This window comes from Xenia sp. Carnegie-2017, unplaced genomic scaffold (genome assembly GCF_021976095.1).
Source record: "Xenia sp. Carnegie-2017 unplaced genomic scaffold, XeniaSp_v1 HiC_scaffold_23, whole genome shotgun sequence".
NCBI classification, from domain to species: domain Eukaryota; kingdom Metazoa; phylum Cnidaria; class Anthozoa; order Malacalcyonacea; family Xeniidae; genus Xenia; species Xenia sp. Carnegie-2017.
The window spans coordinates 11634400-11659993 of record NW_025813486.1 but is presented as its reverse complement, the minus strand read 5'-3'; the positions used below and the strand labels follow the sequence as shown (position 1 = coordinate 11659993).

The 25594-nt window shown below is 34.6% G+C and overlaps 2 protein-coding genes across 7 annotated transcripts in view; both read left to right on the top strand.

Moving 5' to 3' along the window:
- The window catches only part of LOC124448267, a 32640-nt gene extending 18266 nt beyond the window's left edge, over nt 1-14374 (top strand). For 2 of the 3 annotated variants that reach the window (XM_046999272.1, XM_046999273.1), the window contains exons 10-16: nt 757-855; nt 1791-2048; nt 2336-3090; nt 3980-5198; nt 10241-10611; nt 13168-13212; nt 13832-14374. In XM_046999272.1, coding sequence (XP_046855228.1) covers nt 757-855; nt 1791-2048; nt 2336-3090; nt 3980-5198; nt 10241-10611; nt 13168-13212; nt 13832-14167 — 3083 coding nt within the window. In that variant the 3' untranslated portion in view covers nt 14168-14374. The remainder of the gene's footprint in view (nt 1-756; nt 856-1790; nt 2049-2335; nt 3091-3979; nt 5199-10240; nt 10612-13167; nt 13213-13831) is intronic. The other variant, XM_046999274.1, reaches the window with a different exon arrangement.
- Nucleotides 14375-16964: 2590 nt separating this feature from the next.
- On the top strand, nt 16965-24167 carry LOC124448833 (zinc finger protein 271-like). Of its 4 annotated transcripts, XR_006949275.1 has the most exons (4): nt 16987-17183; nt 19062-19699; nt 22684-22940; nt 23799-24167. XR_006949275.1 is itself a non-coding variant. In XM_046999809.1 (3 exons), exon 3 carries the CDS (start codon nt 19081-19083, stop codon nt 19828-19830), a length of 750 nt encoding a protein of 249 aa, XP_046855765.1. In that variant the 5' UTR covers nt 16965-17183; nt 18230-18262; nt 19062-19080; the 3' UTR covers nt 19831-19996. The 4 variants fall into 4 exon arrangements, 3 of the variants coding, with proteins under 3 accessions (XP_046855765.1, XP_046855766.1, XP_046855764.1); XM_046999809.1 differs by lacking the exons at nt 22684-22940; nt 23799-24167 and adding an exon at nt 18230-18262 and having other exon boundaries at nt 16965-17183; nt 19062-19996; XM_046999810.1 differs by lacking the exon at nt 23799-24167 and having other exon boundaries at nt 22684-23276.
- Nucleotides 24168-25594: the final 1427 nt, after the last annotated feature.

Genomic DNA, 25594 nt, shown 5'->3' with positions numbered 1-25594 from the left:
AAAGGAATTGCGTTCTCGTTCTCCGTCATCGAATAACACAAAGCAGGCTTTTATATAAGTAATCAAAATTACAAACAAAGCAGTGAATTTCCATGCGCAAACAAGAAAACTTTTGAAGAACGCGTTAATTAAAAAAAACAGAGCAAACACAACATACTCTATACGCTATTTTTTGGCATGCAATATTTTGTTGTTCAAACAAAATCTATTTATTAGCCATATTGTCATGAGCGTATAGTAATCATGCACATTCAAGAACCATTTAAAAAACGAAGAAACTTATCACATCCGTGTAGCAATATTTCAATCCTTTAATTTATTTCAAGTTCATAGAAATCTGCGATAAAGTTTATTTTAAGGCAGAATTAATTCTGCATACACCTAAAACGATTTTAGCTCGGCCATTTTTTCATTGGGAAATCAGCAATACACTGGTAAATGCTTTATCCACTTGCTAAACAAACCTAAAGATTGCATTTCATGAACAAAATAAGGCTATGCTCTATTTCTTTGCATCATTTAATGCTGTTTCAAACTTTTAAAGACTGTGTTATTACTGAGCATATTTTGCGATACTTCCAGCCGTATGTAAATAGTTAAACTTGTATCCCATTCGACGATGCGCAACGATGGCTAAGACTGCTAACACGAAGGTTTGATATAACTGCTCTATTTATAACACTAACCACCTTAATTGAAGTTTGTTGGTTTACCAAATTTTAGCAAATATTATTAATAAAGTACGTTTTTCCTTAGATATGAATTGTAAAGCGGAGAAGGATTGCTTTAACAATGGACATTGTGCTGGTGGAACGTGCCACTGCAGTTCAAATTACACTGGAGTGTTTTGTGAAGGTAAATTGATGTAAATATCATCTGAAGTAATGAATTAAAAAGTGCTGAAGGTCGGTTCACTTTATAAAAATGAGGCTTCCTCGCAGAATGGAAAATAATCAGACAGACACCATTTTCAATTGTAATCGCACAGAAAAATAATATTTTAAAGTTTTCGTTATGTTTTCGAGCTGTATGGAGAGAATATTTTAGCCCGTACACTAAAAGCTCACTCACACTCATTGAATGCGACATACAAATCACATAATCATTGACAAAGTCATTTATTCATCTATGGCAAGATATTCTCTCTGGATCTTTTAAATCAAGCAATTAATTGAGTGAAACTCCAGTCTTCGAATAATTATATGAAGTGATTTTGAAGCCCATTTATTGAGTGTCAGTGAGGCTTCTAGAATACGAGCGTTTGTTTCTAACAATATCGCGTAGGTAAATGGACTGTTCGATTCATTTTGCCTTAAGAAGCATTCTCACTGCCTATAAATTGAGCGTTCAAAATGCCCATTGCTACTTGCAACGCTTATACTATAAAAGTTTATTCTGATAGCATTTTTGTGATGACCTACTCGCTCTTAACAGTATACGCATTTGATATATGCCCTCCCCACCTCCCTCGTTGTGACAAAGTCGAAGTCTGCTAACTTGATCAGTGTATTAAAATAGCGCTTGTGAGTTTGTTTTACATTAGTTCAACCCTTTATCGCCCTACATAGTTTTGAGATGCAAATTTTCCCACAAAAACTTAAATTTTGGCTGCAAAAATAATTCTGTTTAAGAATACTTGTGTTTTGGCAGTTGATAAGCAGGCAAATGAAAGATAGCTTTGCAACTAACGCACATACAAAAAACCACTCGGTACTACTAGTTTTTGACAACTTCCAAAACGTCCAAAAAAGCCTTTACAGTATTTCACTATAAGATTATGCATCTTTTAGTTCCCATTCATCAATCCTATCTCAACTATCCACGAATAAATTTTGCTGGATCAATTACAGCCGATGTGTCTACCGTGAATAATGATATACGAAATTGGAATGCCAGTGTTGATCCATTGCTTCGACCACCAGAGCCCTCGTGGAATCCAAAAGGCACCGGTATATGGCGAATACAAAATGCACGAGTAACAGCTTCTTGTGATCTAGACAGAATTTGCAAGAACACAAGTGATCGAATTATTCATGCGAATGTGAAAGGTGTGTTTTTAAGTTTCCATTCCATGTCTTATTTTTATGTTTTTCATACTTACAAACAGTAGTAATTGAAAAAGTTTTCTAAAAACTGTTTACTTTACAAGCTCCTTGCTGTTAGGTTTGGTAGTAATATTGAACGTTTGTACAATATATACTTGTTTTTCATTTATGCGAGTCTCGACATTGATTTGATTTGCCATGATATATATTTTTAGTAAAGCTTAGTTTTTAAATACAACTTATTATCATGTGTGTGGTTTTAAGACCCTTTCCTTCTGATGCTCATTTAGATCGATCTCATAGAGCAAGCGCTAAACTGGTCGATTTTGATGTTGAATTACAAGTTGTGAGTAAAATATATGGTTGGACAATCGAAGTCGAAAACTTCTTCAAAGGCGATTTCCAATCCGTTCCATTTCAATATATGTGGACTAGATACCGAGTTGATGATAATAAGCATTATGGAGCTGTGTATCAGAGCGTTCTTCACAATGTTCAATTCGGTTATAGAGCTGACGAGTCAGACATTGTTAAATTCTTTAAGCGAAATGTTGATAACAATGACATTAAACTGTCCATTCATTTCAACATTGATCAATTTGTTACTGATTCACAACAAAATAACTTTACTATTGCCAGGATTGTTGGTTCCATTGGCATCTCTGGTCCTAAATCTCCTCCTTATTTCACTCTTGGTCGACTGTTGGAACCCGTTTATAATTCATCATGTAATTATTCAGTTTGGTATGCACCATTTGTCAAGGAGAAGAAAGATAATGATCATTATGTTTTGGTTGATTTTGGAAACAGTTTTCAAATAGATTCGAAAGGAAATGTCACAGAAAATATTGGACAACTACGATTTGGACTGTTGGAAAAAAGTAGTTCTCAACCAACATGTGCGGACATAAAAGCAAGCACATGGTTTGGACCAGAATGGAACCTCAAAAGCTATAATTACACAAACACAACCGGTATTATTGATATGAAGATCGATAAATTGGTGTTTGATTTGTTAGATGAAAATCGCCTTGTTTTGATGAAGGTAGGTGCATGCTATACAATCGCCTTAGCTTTATGTAATCTATCCAATAGTGTTGCCTATACATTTAAACAAAGGTACAGAAGCTGTTTCCCATAGTCTGAAAAGTTGTTGAATACAATTTAAAGCGAAATGAAATGTTCCTGCTTATAAAAAACAAGCCAGTTGTTATTTTTTCCTTCATTTATTCTAACTTGACGTCAATCATTATCTTGAACAGAAAGACGTCCTGATTGTATAAATTTCTTATTTACCCATAATCAAGTTAACATTCCTTACTTTGAAATAAAGAGCACTTAAATTGTCCAATATAAACCATATGGGCCTCATTTTCTATTTAATGAGATGATTCGCTTTCTTTGATGACTTTCTTGCTTGCTAACACAGAATAACCTTTTTGTGTTGTTAGATATAAAATAATGGTGTACACTTAATAGAATATTTTATGTAGTAATGTAAGTAATTATCATATATAATATATATTGCAATTTCAACAATGACTTGTAAAGGCTTTATTATAAAGAAGACCTTTATACAAATTGGCCAGTTAGTAATATTTCACTTGCTGGATCACGATGCATTATTGTGAATATTCCACTTACCACTAATAGATAAGGTGAAGAAAGCTTTTGTGATTAAATATAACAAAGATTCGTAACATGTACGTAGCTGATTTTGTTTTACATACCCCTGGGCTTGGCAAAGTGAAGTGATAGGAAATAAAATCGGGTCTTTCATCAGTTTCTAAAGGTCTTACTTCTCAAACACAATCTATATGAAAAAGTTTTAAACTCATGCATATGTAAGCAAAGTTCTCTTGGAAACTATTTTCTTTGTTTGACATCAACGAGTGTTGCCATGAAAACTTAAGTATATTGCATTACTTGTTTAGCTAAATTCCGATAGTCATTGTTCTTGTATTGTCCTGGCGGAAGCAATCGGTGGTCTTGCTGTACACCCGTTGACACAATGGACTCTGCGCTCAGATGGCAACTCTACGTTGAAGACATCCTTGCGCATGACTCAGTTTGGAAAGACAAAATGTGATAAGGATCTCATCGTTGTAGAACAAGATGATAGCTACACTATGGGCCCATTTCTTCCTCGAACGCCAGCAATTAGCAAGGCGACTGTAAAATGCAGTAAAGATAATAATTTGGAAGTCTCATTTGAAACACCCACTAGCGTGAACAATCCTAGACACTTTATTGATGGACAAGTGTATACATTCCAGTATTATTTTAAAGAAATAGGGAAGATCAATGCATCCAATGAAAAGTTTAAATCTTTAAATTCGATGATAGCCCTCTTTGTGTACAGTAATTATAAAATACCAACAAATCCATGTTGGCTCAGGCACGTTGGACCTATATTTCAGCAATATGCAACCCTGTATCCTGTGATGAAAACTCACTTTTTCGATATGGGAGACTATTACGAAGTAGTTGCAAACAAGAGAGGACTTATAAGATCAATGGAACTCGACGAGGAAGACCCACACTACATGCCAGTGACAAGAGATTTGTCGAAACCTAAAAGACAAATGATCTTAAACTGGCTAGCTCAAGAAAAGCCTTGCTACGGTGTTCTTAACTTTGCAGTCAATGTACAAATGTTAAAACAGCTTCTACAAACCGCATTAAAGTTAGAACACTCAACCATTCCACCATACTTAAGTGGTTATTTCTCCCTAAAAAAAAGCGAAAATAGTCAGGTAAGAGAAATGGTTAAAGGTATTTTAATATCGGAGATGCATCATATGGCTTTAGTAGCAAACGTTATAAACGCCATCGGTGGTCATCCAGACTTGTTGGCACCAGATTTTGTACCCTCGTATCCAAGTTATTTACCTGGTGGAGTACATCCTCAACACAAGATCTCAGTGAATAAAATGTCCACGACGCAAATCCGTAATGCTTATATGGTAATCGAGCAACCTACTAAAGAACTTCAAGAAGGTGGATTAATGGACGCCATAAATAGATTAATTGATGAAAAACAAGATCAAACAGTTGGGAAGGCTTCAAAAACTTCAAAAACCGAGCAGTGTGAAAAGGGAGATACCAAGTGTGGAAGTATTCACGACAAGTCTTCATATTATGCATTTAGTGGTAAGTGCATCAGTGAGAGATACATTCCCACAATGCATAGTTACATAATAATAAATGAAATATATTACATGTCATGTTTCGGCTTTGGACTGAATATATGTATTAAATGCCTGGATTCCCAATTTTCAAACTTATATATATATATACATATATATATATATATATATATATATATATATATATATATATATATATATATATATATATATATATATATATATATATATATATATATATATATATAATGGAGAATATTCCTGGATAAAAGAGTGCTCAATATCCTATATATTAGAAGAGCGTAAGAAAAAATAAAATAAAAAGGACAAGTTTTTACTGTCGCTACTCGGAGTTTCATGCCGTAGGGCGATTTTCAGGCAACTGCATTTAATACATAAAAAATATGTCTGTAAAAACACATTTCTTTCAAGCATTTTACTCAGCTGTTGAAGGCTCGAAGCAACGAGTCAAAAGCTCAATAAAATAATCCGGAGAAACTTTCATTTTTTATGCATTAAATGCCTGGGGCCGGTTGTATAAAAACGTAGTTATGTCATCCAGCAACTGTCCTTTCTCTGCTTGTGACATGTTATATTCACAGCTATACACAAAATCCTTTTTTGTTCTTAATTCTGCCTTGCAAAAAACTGTGTTATAAAAACTATTGCCTATATTTGTTAATGAGCCTTAGCTATGAAACTTTTATTTTTGCCTTTGTGACTTATTAGCCTATTTTTGTCCGAAGCTTGGGAGTTTTATTAATTTTTTCATACTTTTTAAATCATCAAACAATAGTTAGAGCTTTATTGGCAGGCATAATTCTATATACATTAAAAATAAAAATTTTTACATAGGAAATACTTGATGAAATATTCGTGTTTGTAAGACAATGTCAGCGAGTTATGTGCACTAATCTTAAAGAAGTGGCTCTATCTCAATTGAGAGTCTCGCTTATGAGTTGCAAAGAGCTACCGGACGCAAAAAAGATAATACAAAATGCAATTGCTCTCGTGTAAAAAGCGATTTGTTACGCGGATAAGTTTTTGTAGGCTGTTTTTCGTCGGCAAAACTTGGAATGATTATAGCACTGACGAATGCAGTACACCGTCCATAAGCTCTTATTCTAAAAGCCTTCGCCATGGAAGATACATATGTGATTAAAAACTCAAGATAAAACCGTGTTGATCAACAACATCTCGCCCATAATTGTCTTTGAGAATCTAAGCCACCATATTTAACTGTGTTTTGAAAAGTTAACTATGCTCCATAGCATAGTTAACTTTAACTACCTTTTAACTGCAGTTAGCGCTAACTACTTTTTTATACAACCGACTTAACCGCGTGGTTCAATTTAAATACTTTTTAACAGCAAAAAGTGTAGTTAAAAAGTTGTAAAGAGCTTTATACAACCGGCCCCTAGATTACCAAGTTTCAAATTTATATATATATACAAAGTGTGTATACAATGTGCCCTCCCGGCTATCACCATTGTGCAATGGTGACTCTTGCTCTTGGGACGCAGGATGTACGGTTACACATTGTATGGATTGTTTTGTAAAGTTACCAGAGCGCTCAAACCTATAAAGATGAGCTTTGCATAAAGCGAAAGCGGTGACGTCTCTTTATGAGACTCTCTACACAATCCGAGAGCGCTCAAACTGCGCAAGCGCAGCGAGCGTTATATACAAAGTGTATATACAATGTGCATTCCCAGCTATCACAATAGTGCAATGGTGACTCCTGCACTTTGGACACAGGATGTACGGTTTAAACTATATATATATATATATATATATATATATATATATATATATATATATATGATAATGATAAGGATTCTCTGGATTTTATTTTGAAATTTTTATTAAGCTTTCAACTCGGTGCTTCGAGCCTTCGTCAGAACGTACGAATATATTATTTACAAAGATTTACATGATACCATGTAAAGATTGCCCCAAACAGTACATAGGACAAACATCCAAGAAATTTAAAACAAGACTCATTGAACACAAGAATGTCATCAAACGACGCGACCCAAAATCACTACCAGCAGAACATACCTACGATACCAACCACACATTTGACTGGACAAAAACACAACTTCTTGGACGCGCACAGACAAAACACGCACGAGAATTCAAAGAGGCATGGTACAGCAAAGACAACAACACAATAAACAGACATATTGACATCCCCATCATCTATTCACAACTAAAGACAAAACCAAAACAACAAACTAATAAAACAACGACTAAAATAAACACTCAAATTTCATTAACGCAATCCATACACCCGAAACCATGACAACGCATCTTATACCATCCAATAATATCGACTCAACTACTAACCAACCACTCAGACGCTCCAAACGCCTACAAAATCTTTGTAAATAATATATTCTTACGTTCTAACGAAGGCTCGAAGCACCGAGTTGAAAGCTTAATAAAAATTTCAAAATAAAATCCAGAGAATCCTTATCATTATCATAATATGCCTGGGTTACCAATTTTCAAGTACATATATATATATATATATGTACTTGAAAATTGTACATATATATATATATATATATGTACTTACTAAAATACACACTAAAATTCGACTCAGACGCTACTACCATACCGATACACACTAAAATTCGACTCAGACGCTACTACCAAACGGAAAAACAGACTTCGACAAAATATACTTTGGTACAACCCTCCATTCAGCAAAAACGTCTACACGAACATCGGCCACAAATTCCTTTCATTAATCGACAAACACTTCCCCATAGACCATAAACTCAGGAAAATATTCAACCGTAACACCATCAAACTCAGCTACAGCTGCATGAACAATATCGAACAAATAATCAACAACCATAACAAACATATACTGAGAACATCAGACAAAACTAACGACAACACCGCGAACAAAAAGACACTTACAAAAACATGCAATTGCCGACAAAAACAAAACTGCCCACTCAACGGAAATTGCCTGCAGTCATCCGTTGTTTACCAAGCTACTGTAAAACGCAAAGACAATAACACAACTGAGACGTACATTGGACTTACAGAAAACGAATTTAAGACTAGACATAGAAATCACACTGCCTCTTTCCGCCACAAAAAACTACGAAACTCGACCGAGCTCAGTAAACACATTTGGACCCTTAAAGACAGCAATATCGACCACGACATCTCATGGAACATCATTACACACAGCAAACCATACAACAGCACCAGTAAAAGATGCAACCTTTGCCTTAAAGAAAAATTCTTCATCCTGTACCAACCATCCAAATCATCCCTCAATAAACGCAACGAACTTATTTCCTCTTGTCGCCATAGATCCAAAACACTCCTATGTAATTTGTAACCATACACCGTAATTAATACTCTAACTTCCGTTATCTAACTTGAAACTATACACCTTGATTAATACACTAGCTTCCGTCATCATCTTGTATATATATTTAAGCATTTAAGTATTTTATTCATTAAATCCCCTGAAGAGTGAGCAATCACGAAACAGGCTTGTCGGGATGAAATTGTAGTTTTTGTGTATTTTCTTCTCCTTACCAATATATATATATATATATATATATAAGTTTGAAAATTTGTAATCCAGGAATTTAATATATAAGAGATAAAAGTTTCTCCGGATTTAAAGTGAGTTGATTGAGCTTTCGACTCGTTGCTTCGAGCCTTCATCAGAATGAAAAATATTTATTTACCTGTGCTTTTTAGCTTGGAGACGTTTAGAGCGTCTAATTGGATGAGTGGGTGGATTGATGTGATTGGATGGGGTGAAATGCGTTGCCATGGTTTTGGTGTATTGTGAATATGATTGGTGTTAATAATATTAGAGTGTAGTGTTTTAGTTTTGGTGTTGTTTGTAGTTTTTATGTCCTTTTTCTTTAGTTGTGAGGATATGATGGGTATGTCGATATGTCTGTTTATTGTGTCGTTGTCTTTACTGTACCAAGCTTCTTTAAATTCGCGTGCGTGTTTAGTCTGTGCGCGTCCGAGTACTTTAGTTTCTGTCCAGTCGAATGTGTGGTTGTTTCCGTGGGTATGTTCTGCCGGTAGTGAGTTCAGATCTCGTCGTTTTATGGCGTTTTTGTGTTCTGTGAGTCTTGTTTCAATTAAAAACGCGAATTTAAAGAAGCTTGGTACAGTAAAGACAACGACACAACAAACGTACAGTAAAGACAACGACACAACAAACGTACAGTAAAGACAACAAACGTACAGTAAAGACAACGACACAACAAACCTTGGTACAGTAAAAAAGAGATATGCCGCGTATTTAACAACAACGGATTGCGTATCACTATCGAAGCTAACAAAAAAGTCATTAACTTCCTCGACATCACGTTCGATTTAAAGAATTCTTCCCATCGACCTTACACTAAGCCCAAAACCTCTTTGCAATACATCCACCACGAAAGCAACCATCCTCCAAGTATTACAAAGAACATACCCGATACCATTAACAAACGCCTTTCATCCTTATCATCCGACGGAGCATCATTCGACCAAGCAATTCCTCCATACCAAAAAGCACTTGACGAAAATGGATATCATTACACGCTGAAATATGACCCAAACGCTACTACGAAACGGAAAAACAGACTTAGAAATAACATACTCTGGTACAACCCACCATACAGCAAGAACGTCAGCACAAACATCGGCTACAAATTCATTTCACTAATTGACAAGCACTTTCCCATAGATCACAAACTCAGAAAACTATTTAACCGCAACACAATTAAATTAAGTTACAGCTGCATGAACAATATGGAACATATTATTAATAACCATAACAAACGCATATTGAGAGAACCTGACAATACTAATGACACCATCAATGACAAAAATACACAAACTAAAACATGCAACTGCCGTCAAAAACAAAACTGCCCACTTAACGGAAACTGCCTACAATCATCTGTCATCTACCAAGCAACTGTTAAACGTTTAGACAATAACACAACTGAGACCTACAATTGAGATTACTCGCATTTGAATTAATTCCACGTTATTTTGTCATAGGTAAACTTGCTTGCGATGCAGTGAACGAGATCTTTGTTTCCATCTTCGGGAACGCTTATGGTTTTGTAAAAAATCATAACACAATTGGTGAGCTTTATGCCAAAATTCTCATGATACTTTCAAAGTTGGAATGTGAAAGAAAAATTGAATATCTTGAAAATGTCCCACAAGTTGAAGTACGCGATGAAGTATTCAAGGTTGATAGCTACGTCAGTGCAGTTAGAGCTATAGAGAGGATTGTATCGGAAGGGGAAGGAGCATCTGCATGTAATCCTTTGGATGACAAAACAGAATTGTCTCATTACTACAAATTTGGATCCATATTAAACAGACGTCACATCAAAACGTTTGTAAAGAACAATACTAATCAGGTATATGAAATATTTAATTTCAGCAACAGCCCCTGTCTCTGATGTCAAGAAATATCGAATGTTAAATCGTATATCATGGAAAATTTAGCAGAGGGAGAAGGAGCATTTACTGGTTGTACAGTATTGAATTTAGACAATTTAGGAAAGATTTAGGAAAGAGCTTACAGGCCAAATATCATGTTTGTAAATGTAGATCGTCCAGGTTCGTATAGTCCTGAGAAGGACTATTTTTGTTGACTGACGTTTCGACAAGCTTAGCGGTAGTAATCTTCATAGTCGAATGAGGAGTAAACGTCAGGTTAGCCGTATTTGGTTATCTGGTTCTTACGTCATTGTATTGTGTGTACAGGAAATATGTGGGTGTCAATTGTTTATTGTCATTGTGAATTAGTATGAAGTGAAATGTTTTTACTTGTGATGTGTGATTTAGGTGTGATGATTTTAGTTGTAATGTGAGGGTGTAAATTTTGTATTGTCATTGTGAATTAGTGTGAATTGTAATATTTTAGTTGATCGTTTGTTTGTATTGTGAATAAGTCGTTTGTAAGGTGTTGGTAATTGCTGTGATCTGTTCAGGGGGGTTTGTTCCAAGTTGGTATACCAACTTTCTAATGTAAGCCGTTGTCTATAGTCAGTACTGTAAGTATTGCATTTTGCCGAGTCCCTGTCAATGTTAAGCTTTGTGATTCGGTGATGTTCGGCAATGTGATTAGTTTTGTCTTGTTTCTTAGTAGCTCGTTTGTGTTCAGTAAGTCTTATGTTTAAGTTCCTGCCAGTTTCCCCGATATAAGACGCGTGGCAGTCGGAGCAGTTTATTTTGTAAACTGCACCTTGTCGTTCGTTGGGTTGTTCTTTGTCCTTTATGTTTGTTAGTATATGTCATAACGTTGTGATTGGTTTATGTGTGAAACGTATGTTGTATGGTCGTAAGATACGCGAGATAGTCTCAGAAGATATCGTTCCTGTTGTCACTGAGTTGTTCGTTAGGTTCGTTGTGTTTGTAAGTGTTGCGTTTGATAAAGTTAGAGTTATAGTTGTTTTAGGCAAAAACAGGTTTGAGATAGTTTTTTTCGTTGGGTAGAGCGTCCCGTGAATCACAAATGATTTGTGCACATCTTGTTAATGTTCTGATTGTGGTCGCTTTGTGTGATGTAAGGTTTTAAGATGATTGGTCTAGTAGTCGGTCAGTGTGTGTTCGTTTGCGATAAACTGTTGTTCGTAGTTTTTGATTGACCTGTATTACCAAACAGTCGAGAAAAGGAAGAGTTCCGTCTTCTTCGACATCTTTGGTAAATTGTATGTGGCTGTTCTGTTTGTTGATATGAGTGTGAAAGTCATCAATCTCGTCTGAATGTAGTGCTGTGATTGTGTCATCTACGTAGCGGAACCAAAAAGGTTGTGCATGTTTGTAAGTCGTGAGCGCCCGTTCCTCTATAGATTGCATTACAATATTAGCAACTACAACAGAAACGGGTGAGTCCATTGTTGTTCCATGTAATTGTTCGTAGTGAGTACCTTTGTACTGGAAGTAAGTCGAAGTAAGGTAGAGCTCCAGTAGCTCCATAATGTCTTCTGTCGGTAATGGGAGTACGTCCGTAGTGTTTGGAATGAGGTTTTTTGTACAAGTAAGTGCCAGATTTAGTGGAATACTTGTGAACAGTGATTTCACCTCAAAAGACACTTGTTCATAATTGTCACGATGCTCAAAAGATGAATTTATTTGTTTTAATATCATCTTCTTTGTATTTTTGCCATTGAAATTTTCCGCACAAAGCATGGTAGCTGTGAGATTCCCACGTAACTAAAATCTCGTGCATTGTTGAGTTATATCAACAAGTTATTTTTTAACATTCTACCAATCAGCGCCCGTTTTTTACGAGGTAATTTATAGTACGTGTTATGAAATAAATTTTCAACGACACAGGCGCAGATTGGTTGAATGTTCGAAAAACGTGTTGATGCAACTTTTTCATGCACAAGACTTCACTCTCGCAAAAATCTCGCTGGTTACGTTGTTTTCGCGGGAAATCCCAATGGCGAAATTATGCTATTAAAAACGATGAATTTACCATTTTAATGTTGGTTTTAAAAGGTTATTTGGTAAACAAAACAGAAAACATAATTACATCTTTCTGTATAATAATACAGAAAGATCGCAAAAGATTTGAGAAAACTCAAAATTGCTTGGAAGTTCTTGCACTTTGTGCTCGTGCTTGCCACGTAGTTTCTGGTTTCTCACAAAATTTCTTGCGCGTTTCTAGAATAGCTATAACTCTATTAAGACTCGGGTGATGTTTTCTATTTCTTAATTATAATAGGCAACTTATAAGGCTACTTAGCTTTAAACAATTCTCATGAAATTGAGAGTATAATTTAGAAAACAATTGAAGAGTAATTAAAGAAAGATATATGCCTTGAAAAATTTGCTATTTGTGTGGGGTGAATCTTCACTTCACTTAAAAAAATTAGCCATCAGATTTCTGCATTAAGTGCTTTTAACATGATCTATGTACAATTTTCTTGTAACAACGAGCAATTTTTTCTATATTTTTATAGATCGCTTACGATCACATTCACCATTTTGATGTAGAAGAAATCAAGGTAAAAATGCCTTACATTTAGGAAGTATGGACATGTAAAGATGTGAGACCATTTAACAGTTTGATAAGAAGCAGAACCTAATTTAGACTCCATTTTTCTGCGTGTAATGTGAACATTTTATTAAAAAAAATACGATTGATTTGGTGTTTTAGTTGTGCGATATTGATGTACTAGCCCTAACCTTATCCTGAGTCCTAACCTTTTCTTCCCAATTTTTTTGACCTATGAGTTTTGGATTGCTTCATTGATGCTGTTCTATGGCAACGCTAAGAGACAAAGGATTAAAAGACTGACTCCATGGCAAAATCTTTAGTTATTTTTAGTCATAGAAATGTTGGCTAAAAATTTTTTGCAAATTTTCTACTAAAATACAAAGTGAAATCTATGTTGGTTTATATCGTTATCGAAATTGGCAATTGCAATGCTTTGTTTCCAGTATTTTATTCCATAAAAAAGCAGTAAAACTCTTTTAATAAACATGGTTAATTTGACATATTTTCAACTTACCAACACAGTGATAATTTCTGCAATAGAGAAGGAGACATGTCTTCCTTAATTTCAAATTTTCCTAGGACTACGATGGAAATCAGCATTCTATTTTTTTTTACTTTTTTTAAAGCATTGCCAAGGAACATTTGCGTATACTGGTAGATTTTTGCCTTTCAATGAAGATGGCGTCTGGCCAATTGTTCCAGACCCTAAGATGACGATGTACAAGGAAGGGAGCAGAGCGAGATATCTGGCAACACAGTTTAACAACACCTATTTTGAGCTTCTCACGACAATACAACAAGTTTTTGATGCAACTGACTACCAAAAAACGTTTATCGATTCCTTTGGAATAATGAAGCAACTGCTTGTTATTGGGGACAAACTTGTGCAAGTTCCTATTAAAGATGGTGGTGATCCAAATATTGGTCCAAACGCTGGGCCAATTTATCCTTCATACCCTTAGATACTCAATAAGATGGTTTTTGCATTTTGAATTTATTACAAGCATAAAGAAGAGTGATGACCATCATCATTATTACTATGCGATTATTCAACGTTATCTCTTGTCTTGATAGCTCCATAGACAACATTAGATTCAGTTATGTAATACTCCTTAAGTTAGTAGCTTTAAAGTTTAAATTAAAAAAGAAATAACTTTTTGAAAGGCAAATTCTTTTTCAAATTAACTAGACAAATACTTATATATCACGTAATGTTAACACATTACGTCTTCATCTTTCTATGAGAATGCTCTCCACTCAAGAAACTTTGACTTCAAGGAAAAAAAATTAACAAAGAAAAAAAATCCAATTTGAACTCCTTCCAGTAAGAAATATTCACAAGAATGTTGTATGTAACTTTCTAACTTATTGAATTACCCTATCCCTTCTATTCTTTGCAAGATTTAAGAAAGAGCTTACAGACCAAATATTAACGAGAAAAAAACAAATATTGCTGCCATAAACATTCGAGACATATTTGTTCGTTTTATTATTCCAATATCAATATTTGTTTTGATTGCCTTCGTTTGCACTTCGTTTTCCAATTTTCGCAAGATCTTCAACCAAAATTTAATCAAAGTCATCTGTTCATTCATGAGCAACGTCAAATCGTGATCTTCCACAACAATCTCAGGATCCTTAAAAGGACAGAACCCTTTCAGAATGTTCTTCAATTGTCTTGTAAGATTTCAACACCTTTTGCATGGAAGATATTTGACAGTAAATCACCCTACATTTAAGGAAAAAATAAAGATGATCCTTCATTGATGTGAAAACGGCAAGGACTTATTTAAATTTGCTTCAGATTTCCTGTTTAATAAGATAAAATACACTTATATTTCTTGACATCAGTCAGTTTCTTTTTTTCTAATGAGAAAATTATACAAAAAACAAATCAAATCAAGTTTTAAAACTGATTTTTATCAGAATATATAAAAAAATTATATTGTCTTTATGCTTGTTGATTTATATCACAACTCTTGCGTTGTTTTTTATTTGTCCAGATAATTTCGTTTTTCCCGCAAATTTCCTGAGAATCAGGAAATTTCCTTAAAAGTGGAAAGACTTTTAGTAAGTACCTGGCTAACACTACTAGAAGATATGTTCTATGGCCAGTTTCAAACGTCACAGTCTAAATTCACTGACCACATTAAAGACAAAAGAAAAGAAAATGAAATTCCTCAATCTATTGTCTTCATTTCATTTGGCTCATGTAAAATGGGATCTTTCAATGAGGCCTTATAGAATTTACTATAGCAATAATAAAATATTTTCTATGAGACCTCCAATATGGCAAAACACGTGAATGTGATAAAAAGTTTGCTGACAAATTGCTAACAAATTAATTATGATTCTAAACTCATTAATTACAATTATTACAGTTAAATATTGTGAAGAAGTGTATTATACTCGCAGCTGCTCTATTAAGTAACTTCAAAAGAAAATCATCGAGAATGGATTGTATTTAGACACTTTTGCTACTTATGGGAGCAAAAGCTCTGTAACCGTAATCTGATCTGTAATAGGGAGCTTTAGCAAAGAATACGAGTACGACTACGAGTACGATTTACGTCATTTTGGCGCGAAAACATTGTTGCGACAACAAAAACACGTAGCCGTCATCAATCTGAATACGATGTTTTGTAAAAAATTCCTATACGCGACTACGATGTCTTTTTAAGCAAAGAAAGTAGGTATATTTCTTCATTCTGTAAGAAATTAGTTTACAGTACTATTTTCGAGAATCGAGGCTTTAATTTAAAACCTTTTTTGAGCGCAGATGTACATTAAAAAGGAAAATATGACCTGCAAAACTTTCATGTATTTCGTACGCAAAGTGAAAGGTAAACAAACAATAAAATAGTACAAACATATCGTACATAAAACTTAAAATAGTGAAGAATATTCAGTCTAAAGAGTCCTATATTTTCGCAAAACCAGTATTACTGATTCATTGATATCATTCGGTTTTTTACACAATAAAAAGGCTCGTTCTGTTGTTTACAACTAAAGCAAAATTTTGACGAAGCGATAACGACAACAAACTTCCTCGTGACATTCTCTTACACGGTCAAACTTCGTACTCGTTGTCGTAGTCGTACTCTTGCTCCCTAATAATTGATAAAACCATAGAGCACGAGGAGCTTGTTGATTGGTTAAGGAATTTATCGTTATCTTTCTTAAATAAAAAATCGCTCAAGAGAACGATTTTTTAAAACGTTATCGTTATCGTGTTAGTGTGGCGACCAGCGCATATTTTATATTGCAGCGATTTTATTTATCGTTATCGTATCGTTATCGCTGCGTCTTTTGACCGGGCTTTAAAGTGTCCCGAGTGGTCCCGAGTTACGATGCCAGAAGCTTTTGAGAAACGAACCCGTACCATTCTCCAGCTCGTTTTTGAAATGGACAAAAGAGTAGTAGTATTGAACTATGGGCTGGCTACTGCTCAGACTACTTTATTGAAAATTTATTGCGTCAGATTAAGATTCCTTTCTGCTTTATGAGTGAACTTCGATGGGACACTTTTTGTCCAAAGTGCAATAAATTCTTTTTCGTTTTGTTTTTCAATGTTTTTGTTCGGTATTGTGAATGATTTTGACACCACAAAATAGAATTGTTTCATTATATGATATCAAGATTGCAAAATCTTCTCGAGAATTTTCTTATTACTTTGAACGCCGATATTGCGTTTCTGAGTGAAAATTGTTCGTGTATCCGTAGCTTCACACACAAACGACAACAAGTACATGAAATACACTTTATAAAGTGGAAACTGTGACACATGTCGAGCACTAAACATTTTTAACAAGATTTTATTGTACACAATATATTCTTCTCTTCCTTCAAGTATTTTCAGTTATGTTGACTTTCATTAAGTGGGTATTCTGTTGAAGGTTGCCCAAACATTGCAAGTCGCCTGCTTTTCGAAGTATTTGCCATTATCAATGCATAGGAGGATTTGAATCTTTATTGAAGGTGAGGAAGTCGGATGATTTATGTCTACGCGTTTGTAGGGTAGAAAAGCTAGAAATTCATTTGGTTTATGTTTATTCTTCTACTGTGAAGCAAATCATTCGGTCGCCATCAAAATAAAGTTACTATGGACTAGCACTTGGTGATTGCAAAATGCGTGAATTTGTAGCTCTTAGTCATTGTTTTTTTATACGTGATAAACACACTAGTTCGTTGTCATTTGCTCTCATCTATCCTAAAAACTAACAAGAGTTACTGATTAGATTAATTGCTCAGTTATTGCTTCTTACACATGAACAAAGTGTTTGAGAATTAATTAAATATGTATTTAAAGACAAGATTAAATTATTAATACTCAAAATAGTTTTTCTAATTTGAGGTCAATTCATACATTTATTGTAAGCTAACTTGGAATACAGTTGACTGTCTTTAAGTTAAAAGCTTGTGACTGTTCAAATTATCTAACAAGTGTTTTACTCTAGCAAGTATGCTTCGAACAAGCTTATGCCTTACGTTAGTTGCAGATATACCTTGAATTGGTCTCTCTACATCACAATAGAGCTTGCTGTATTATGCTAGAACATTTTAAATATTTTTTAGGGAATGTAAAGCTTGTATGAATAGCTGCCAAAAATTAAAAGAGTTTTAAAATTAAAAACTTCAAGTGATAGCTCAACTTTGTTACAACTTGCTCGTCAACTTCATTTTAGTAGGTAACCCGAACGTCTGTGTTGATTGTGCAACACTGTCTTTAGAATGTTAATATACATTATATGAAATTAAATTTCCATTCTTGTTGATTATGCTCATTATCTATTTCTCTCTAGATAGATGTTGATTAAAGTTGATATAAGTTTAATGTACTTAAATTATTTCTTTAATTATTTATTCAAATGCACCATTTGACATGTTGGCTGTTTGGGATGGAGGCACATCAAAACAAAATCACAAATCAATTAAAGGGTTGAAGGCTTTGCACAGTTAACCATTTTTGAGTACCTAAAATATGTAAAATGAAGCATTCTAAAATTAATTTCTTTTTATTAAAGATGCCACTTCAAACAAGATCAAAGCTTGACATGGTGACATTTTAATATGTTTTTACTATTAAGGCCAAAATAGTTCTATGGTGAATGCAAGAGCCCTTGTTACAACTGGTGTCATAGCCACACCATAAGTTTGCCAATGCATTACTAATATTTGGGAGTTCATTCTTAGTGAGCACAATAAGAAATAAACAATGCCAATATTAATGTCTGAAATTTACATGGAGCAACCTTGTTTATTGTCAGCATAGCATGCTGTTTATCCCACTAGCTGCAACAAACCACCGGCCCACCAATGGCAATGAAATGCCAGCCTGTCTTTCCTATATACGTAATGCGTTAATCACAAAGAACTTTTACTTGCATGTATACTTTCCTTAACAATTTTTTTGATGAAAATGATTTTCGGTGATCTACACAAAGAGGGGTGGAAAATTACACTTTTTGGGACTGAGCACTTCATGTGAGGTATAAAGAATTTTTTCATAAGGGGTGGGATGTAGAGACAAACAAAAGAAAAACTGAAACCAATAAATTTTTGCCATGTTTGCTCACAAAATAAATGTTAAGTATTGCATAATTTTGTACCAGTAATAACATAGGCAGCCCATAACTACGGGTTTTTCGTAATAAATATGAAATGGCATTCCTTTTTTGCTCCTGATCGAGTAACTTGATGACTTCAACAATTTGTCTCACATTGATCGATGAACCTCGGCAACGTTAGTGTGACGTGTAGTGTTATCAGTTTAATAATAACACTACACGTCACACTAAAAATTATCCTAGTATTTGAATGTTTGGCTCACCGTTAATTGTTACTTCTCGATTTTAGACTTCGCTTTATTTTCTGCATGGGAAGCCCAGTTCATGTCGGCGAGACTCGTCATAAACTGCAACAAAACATGGACGACAAAGAATCGCCTGCCAAGCATCAATGTGACATTTGCGAAAAAAGTTTTGAATACTCGAGCGAACGTGTGCATGTAATAACCCACGCCGGTGAAAAACCGTTTCAATGCAACATCTGTGGTAAAAAATATTTTCAATATACCAGTTTTCTTAAACATGAGAGACTCCACATGTCAGATGAACCTCGCGAATGTGATCTGTGCGGTGAAAAGTTCATTGATGTCAAATGTTTTAATCGACATTACAAAATTCATACGAGAGAGCAACGGCGAAAATGCGATATATGCAAAAAGGTATTCAGTGGTTCGAGTCACCTTAAACGGCACAAACTTTGCCATACTGGGGAAAAACCGTACAAATGCAAAAGCTGCGGTAAGACTTTCAATAATTCGTACAATCTCAAGCGCCACGAAATGATTCATACCGGGGAAAAACCGCACAAATGTCCCGTATGTGCAAAAACTTTCAGTCAATTGAGCGACATGAAACGTCACGAAAGCATTCACACTGGAGTGAAATCATTCAAGTGTGATGTGTGTAACAAGTCGTTTGCCCTTCAAGGTAACTTAAAACAACATATTCGAACACACACTGGTGAAAAACCGTACCAGTGTTACGTCTGCCAAAAGACTTTTGGACGATGTGATAATTTGAAGAAACACTTGCAAACACACATAGGTGAAAGTGCCTGAGAATTTTATCTTCATTATAGGCTCTTTCTAATATGCAATGACAGTGTCGAATTTAGAGTACGTCAAAATAAATTACTGCAGCACATTTTGGCGTAAATTTACATTTTGAACTCTAAGCACCTTAGAGGCAAATCCATTGGTAAAATTCTATTCTTTAAAAATTAAAAACCACTAGTATTTTTTTGAATGTAATTTAAATTTAAAATTTAGGAGCTACAGTATAATTTATTTTGACATACACTTGATTCGCCCCTGTGCAGTGACCTTGGAGCTGGTGGGTTATGAACGAGGGGAATGCCTTCCACGTTTTCCTTAGACAAGCTAATTATTGGGTAAAATTTGGCGTCCCACGTATCGAGAATTTCATCTTGCGTCTGTCCTCCCCCTCCTACACCACTGCTTTTGAACCAGCTCCGCGATCTCTGTAGTCGTTTCTATTTTGTATTGAGTTATTGTTACCAAAATTGTCGAGTTTGAACAAAACACAACAATAAGGTGAACATTTTTTTTATTGAAAACGTTTCGACAAGTGTTGCATATCATCATCAGTAGAAAATGTGAACTTTTCGAAAATTTCAAATTAAAAATGAGATCGTGATTAACCGTTCATTCACGTCATTTAAATGAAATAAATGTTCAATTCGCATGGTGTACCTACACCATGTTTCAGTGAAGGATCAATACCATGAATGTGATAGGCCTCTTTAAATGAGTATAAGGACCATTTGTTAGAACGATCAGTAATTTTACAATTCAAAAAATATATCATTTAAACTAAAAGAATATTTACAATCCAAAAGACATTTTTAAGCAGGCCAATTTAGTAAGGAAGGTATATATTTAAAATTTTTACAACTTTGTAGCTATCTGATTGTAAATCTCTGATTGTAAATCTCTGATTTATCTAATTTTGCTTGCCTTTGATTCTAAAGGCATTTGTCTTTTTTCAATGTATGAAACCTCACATCCCGGCTAATCAAATTTCTATGTCACTGAGCTTTTGTACTGTTGACATGTAACACTTGTCGAAACGTTTCGAATAAAAAAGTGTAAGTGGAGTGTCAATTGTTTTATCTTTTACTAAAATACATTTTGGCTATCATAATTAAATGTTGAGTTGTCTTATCAATTTTTGTGAAGAGTTATTAAGGTTAATGTTGCATTTTTTAAAATTCTAGAGTCAAAACAACTTTCGCTCGCTTTAGAATTTTACATGTATTTCTATTAAATATTCAAGACACAAGATATTAGTCTTTCTTGCAACAGGATAATCACAGTCAATAGCTAACTGAATGTGCAAAAATTTGCTTCAGTAAACAGCACAACGCGCTCATTGCAACATGATTATGCATATCATTGCCTGTTACAATATCATACAGCACCAATTTGAATTATTCGTCAATCCACCAGTTCACGAATAGAAAGCAAAGCACGTGTAGTATGTTTGCATGTCACGTGGTACAAACTGTAAACATTGCGTAAATTGTCACTGCCTATCATATATGCTTATTGGGCGTTGACTGTTTTAACCTAAAAATTTCAAGTATTGTACTGTGTTCTTTTGGCAGTTTTATGATGCAGATATGTTTTTAAGTCTTCCATACGTAACAGGGGCTCTGTGGTAATATGTGTAGCTTCTATGGTCAATTATAATGGACGATGCAAAAATGTGAATACCGAATTAGTCGCGCCGATCGGTCCTAAACGATGGCTAAAACGTGGTTGTACTTGTAACAAAGATTTTCGCTATCCAAACCTGATAAAAAAGAATGAAAATGGTGATCGAAATTAGTTTCATCAGGTTCTCAGCGCCAAAGAAATGTTTGCGTTGGATCATAGAGTGTGCGTGTAATCGTGGGGATAACTTCATTTGCTGAAAAGATAGCTATATTTGCCATTTGCGTTTAGAGTCAAGCGCTTCTTTGGTGTGCTTTTTGGCGTTGGGAACAAATACAAGTATAATGATTCACTATTGTCATATTATTTTTTTAAGTTCGGATTGCAAGAATCATGTTTACAAGCACCCCAAGCGCATTGCTTCGTAGCCACCGTTTCGGATTGTTTTCCTATCGGGTAAAAAAGTAGATGAATATGTGTTCACACTTACTTTATGAAAGACACGGTCTATACACAGTTTATCCGCCCAAGGCCACTGTTTCTTTAAGACTGCTATACCATATCATTTACTGCGATTTTTTGATGGACTAAGAACTACTTCAATGACATTTGCTCATCGCAATAAAAAAATTAGCAATAATAACTTAGTTTCCAGCCCCTGATGTGTCTTGATTTCTTGACATAAGCAAATCTAGCGTTAGAATTACAACAGCTCCCATGGAAACTTTGCAGTATTGTGGTTAGTAGCAAGAACTCAAAGAAGTCATTCGTTGTGTGAACTTTCCGGGGGGAGATGATTGCAATTTGTGTTCGCAGTGTATTAATGTAGTTAGTGTATTGAAGGTTAATTAGATATTTCAGCTGACGTGTTTAAAAGTTCTTTAGACAATTTGCCAAGATCACGTAAAAATTGTCTTCCAAGTTTTGTAACATTGGTATTTCGATTGTGTAAAGGACCTTCCTTCGGAAGATCTGATTTTTTCTGGAACGAAGCTATAATATATTTTACAAATAGTTATCATTTAACCCTTGTCTGTTCAGTTATTGATACACGAGTATAATGTCGTTTGTGATAAAACAAAAGTGGCCACCAGCCGCTGAGGCAAGTGATCACCTTTTTTTCTTTTCATAAATAACGTCATACCGGTGTATCTATAACTGAACAGACAACGGTTAAAAGTAATAAAAACTCCCATATTTAAATGGCAAACAAGTTGTTTTTGTTTTATTCAACAGTTGGAAAATCAAAAAACTCAAGATTTTGCAAATATCACGCGCACACGGTCTATGGACTGAAGAAATGCTATTGCCTATCTTAAGGCGCGTTCTTGAATATGATTGGCTAACAGAAATCGGAGACAAGAACAAATCAAAGCTTGACAACCTGTTTTTTCCTTTCTTCTGGAGTCTGGGTCCAGCCAAGTTCTGACGTCATCCAAAGTAGTTGGAACATATATTTTGTATTGACGTGCTCCTTGCATGACGTCACGAAAGTAAGTCGTTGCAGACTTTTCTCAGGACGAACAAGCTCTATCAAAAGCAGAATTTTTCAGAATTTTTCAATTGCGTATCCTGGAATAAACAAGATAAATATAAAATAATTTCGCTGTTTATTTGTAACTAAGAAACAAGAAATTTCTGTGATGTCAAATCCGTGTGTATGTCCTGTTATAGAACATACATTCTTGACCAATGAAATTGCCTAAATTCTTATAGTTATTATAAGAGAAGCATAGATTATAGATCAGTCCACAAAGCTAGGAGCCTTTGTACACATACTACATATGTAGTTAACCTTACATACTGATAATATAAAAGCTGCTTGACTATTGTGGTATGATGTACTGGTTACTACATACTTGAATTACGCATGCGCAAGTAATTTCTCTAATGATTTTGACAAAGCGAGTCGTATATTCGAAAATTGGTGCTGGTTGGTCCAGTTGGTCGTTGCAATGACCAAAATGAAAGCACTCTGCCGTAGCTTTTGCGGTAGCTAAGCAATGGTTGGGAGTAAGCAATAATAAAAGTAATTACTGATGCATGTGTTTTGATTCAATAATTTCAGTTTATATTGTTTGCAAGGACATTTAATAGTGTTTTTTTGCATTTTTACGGCCGCAAATAGAAAAGTAATTGTAAAATATGCCAGGTTTTTCCATTTATAATTTTCTTATGAGTAGACTGTGTACCACCATCTACTGTGGCTAATGATTGCCGTGACATGTGACTGTAGCATACATTGATAAATTGTAGGTAATGAGGGTGGGTAGACACATCTTCGTGTAAAAATGCAAATATTTCATCAATGTTTTGCTTTACACTTGATTTTTCATTTTGTGTTTTCTTAGCTTCTTCATATAAAATTGACTACCCTTCAATACGAAGAAAGCTAGTTCGGTGAGTATAGAAAAGTATCAATGAAATGTTTGTGCAGTAAATACTCGATTTACCACCGTGGTGATTATTTAATTCTTTTGGTTTTGAATGCGGAGCTTATGCGGGAGCGGCGCTTAAGATGAGCGATGCGTATTAAATATTTTTTCTGCCACAAGAAACCAAAGAGTAGACAAAATATATTTTTATTATATATCATATAACTTGATGAAAATAATGTCACATAGACGCTTGAACTATAAACACTGTTGTAATTCCAGTGTATATGCATTTATGCCCACTTCACAAATCAATACAACAAAATCAAATATGATACAACTTCACAAGTATTTGATACAGTTGTACCGAGTCGAGTACCTTGGTTGACGTCAGAAAATTAACTAGTTTCAGACTCCTCATTATCACGGACATGGTTCACAAGATTTTAGTGAATTCAACGCTTGACAAAAATCAAACTATTTGACCAAATTCAAAATTATCCTCAAAGAGGCCTGAAATCATAGACAGATTTCTTATTGCTTAAATATTTGTTGGTGGAAGGGGCACTTTAGCATTGACGAATCACGGTTACATCAGTACATTTTGGCATATATATATTATATACTAAAACTACTAACTTAGAGACCACGCAATTTGGTTGTCGACCAAAGCAAGCGACTGCACCGTAATTTTCAGCTTTAAGCCTGTTTTCCACTAGCCACGTATCGTAACGTATCGTAGCAAAACGTAACATGGCGCATGCGTGATTGTGCCCATTGACCATCAAATTCACAAGCACGCATGCGCCATGTTACGTTTTGCTACGATACGTTACGATACGTGGCTAGTGGAAAACAGGCTTTAGTCGCGAGTCTATTCGCTTAAAAATTCAGCGTGTTGAACTTTTGACCTTGGTCGCTTCAGTCGCTTGCATGTGATTGGTTATTTCCTAGCTCAAAGTGCTAATTTATTAAGTTTACGTGAACAAAGATGGCTGGTTACGAAGAAGTGCTCATAAGTTCTTTTCGTAATTTTCCTGTTTTATTTGATTTAGACAAAAAAATTATGATTTTTTTTCAAAAAAATGAGCCGATGATTTACCAAATATTTGATTCAACAATTTTTCAACAAGTGTGGAATTTTTAGCAACAACAGGTGGGGCCATATCAGAGGCCATGAATTGAAAACAACAATTGTACATATTGTTTTTGACAATTTTCAAGATACACTAATGTAAAACGTCCTTAGTACCATGTGCCTGTTTTATGATGTTGATTTTCTTGATCTTAATTAATATTATCAAAAACATTTTCAATGAAGAATTAAGCTACCCCCTACTTTTGTCTGAGAGCATAAAAATCATCCCATTCAATGTAAATATAAAATTCTGTGTGCAAAAAGCAGTTAAGCGTTAACACAGATAATTTATGTTTCTTTGCGTGCATCTATAATATACTTTACATGTATTAAATGAGTTATTTGGTACAAAATGTTGAAACAAGTAATCAATCGTTTTGTGAAACCAAATTCAATTTTATTTTCAAATTGTGACTACGAAACAAATTTTTATTGCATGCCTGAAAAGCTAAGTGGCCTATATGCATTCTGCATGGATTTTGTAGGAGAAGATACGCCAACATGTGTTCTAAAATATTCTAACCCAAGCGTTTGATATTAGAAAGTTTCTGGAAAGTTTTTATAATTTCAAAAATATTCAGAGCAGAATTTTGATCAATTATAGCATATATATCATTAAACATTTACTGAACGG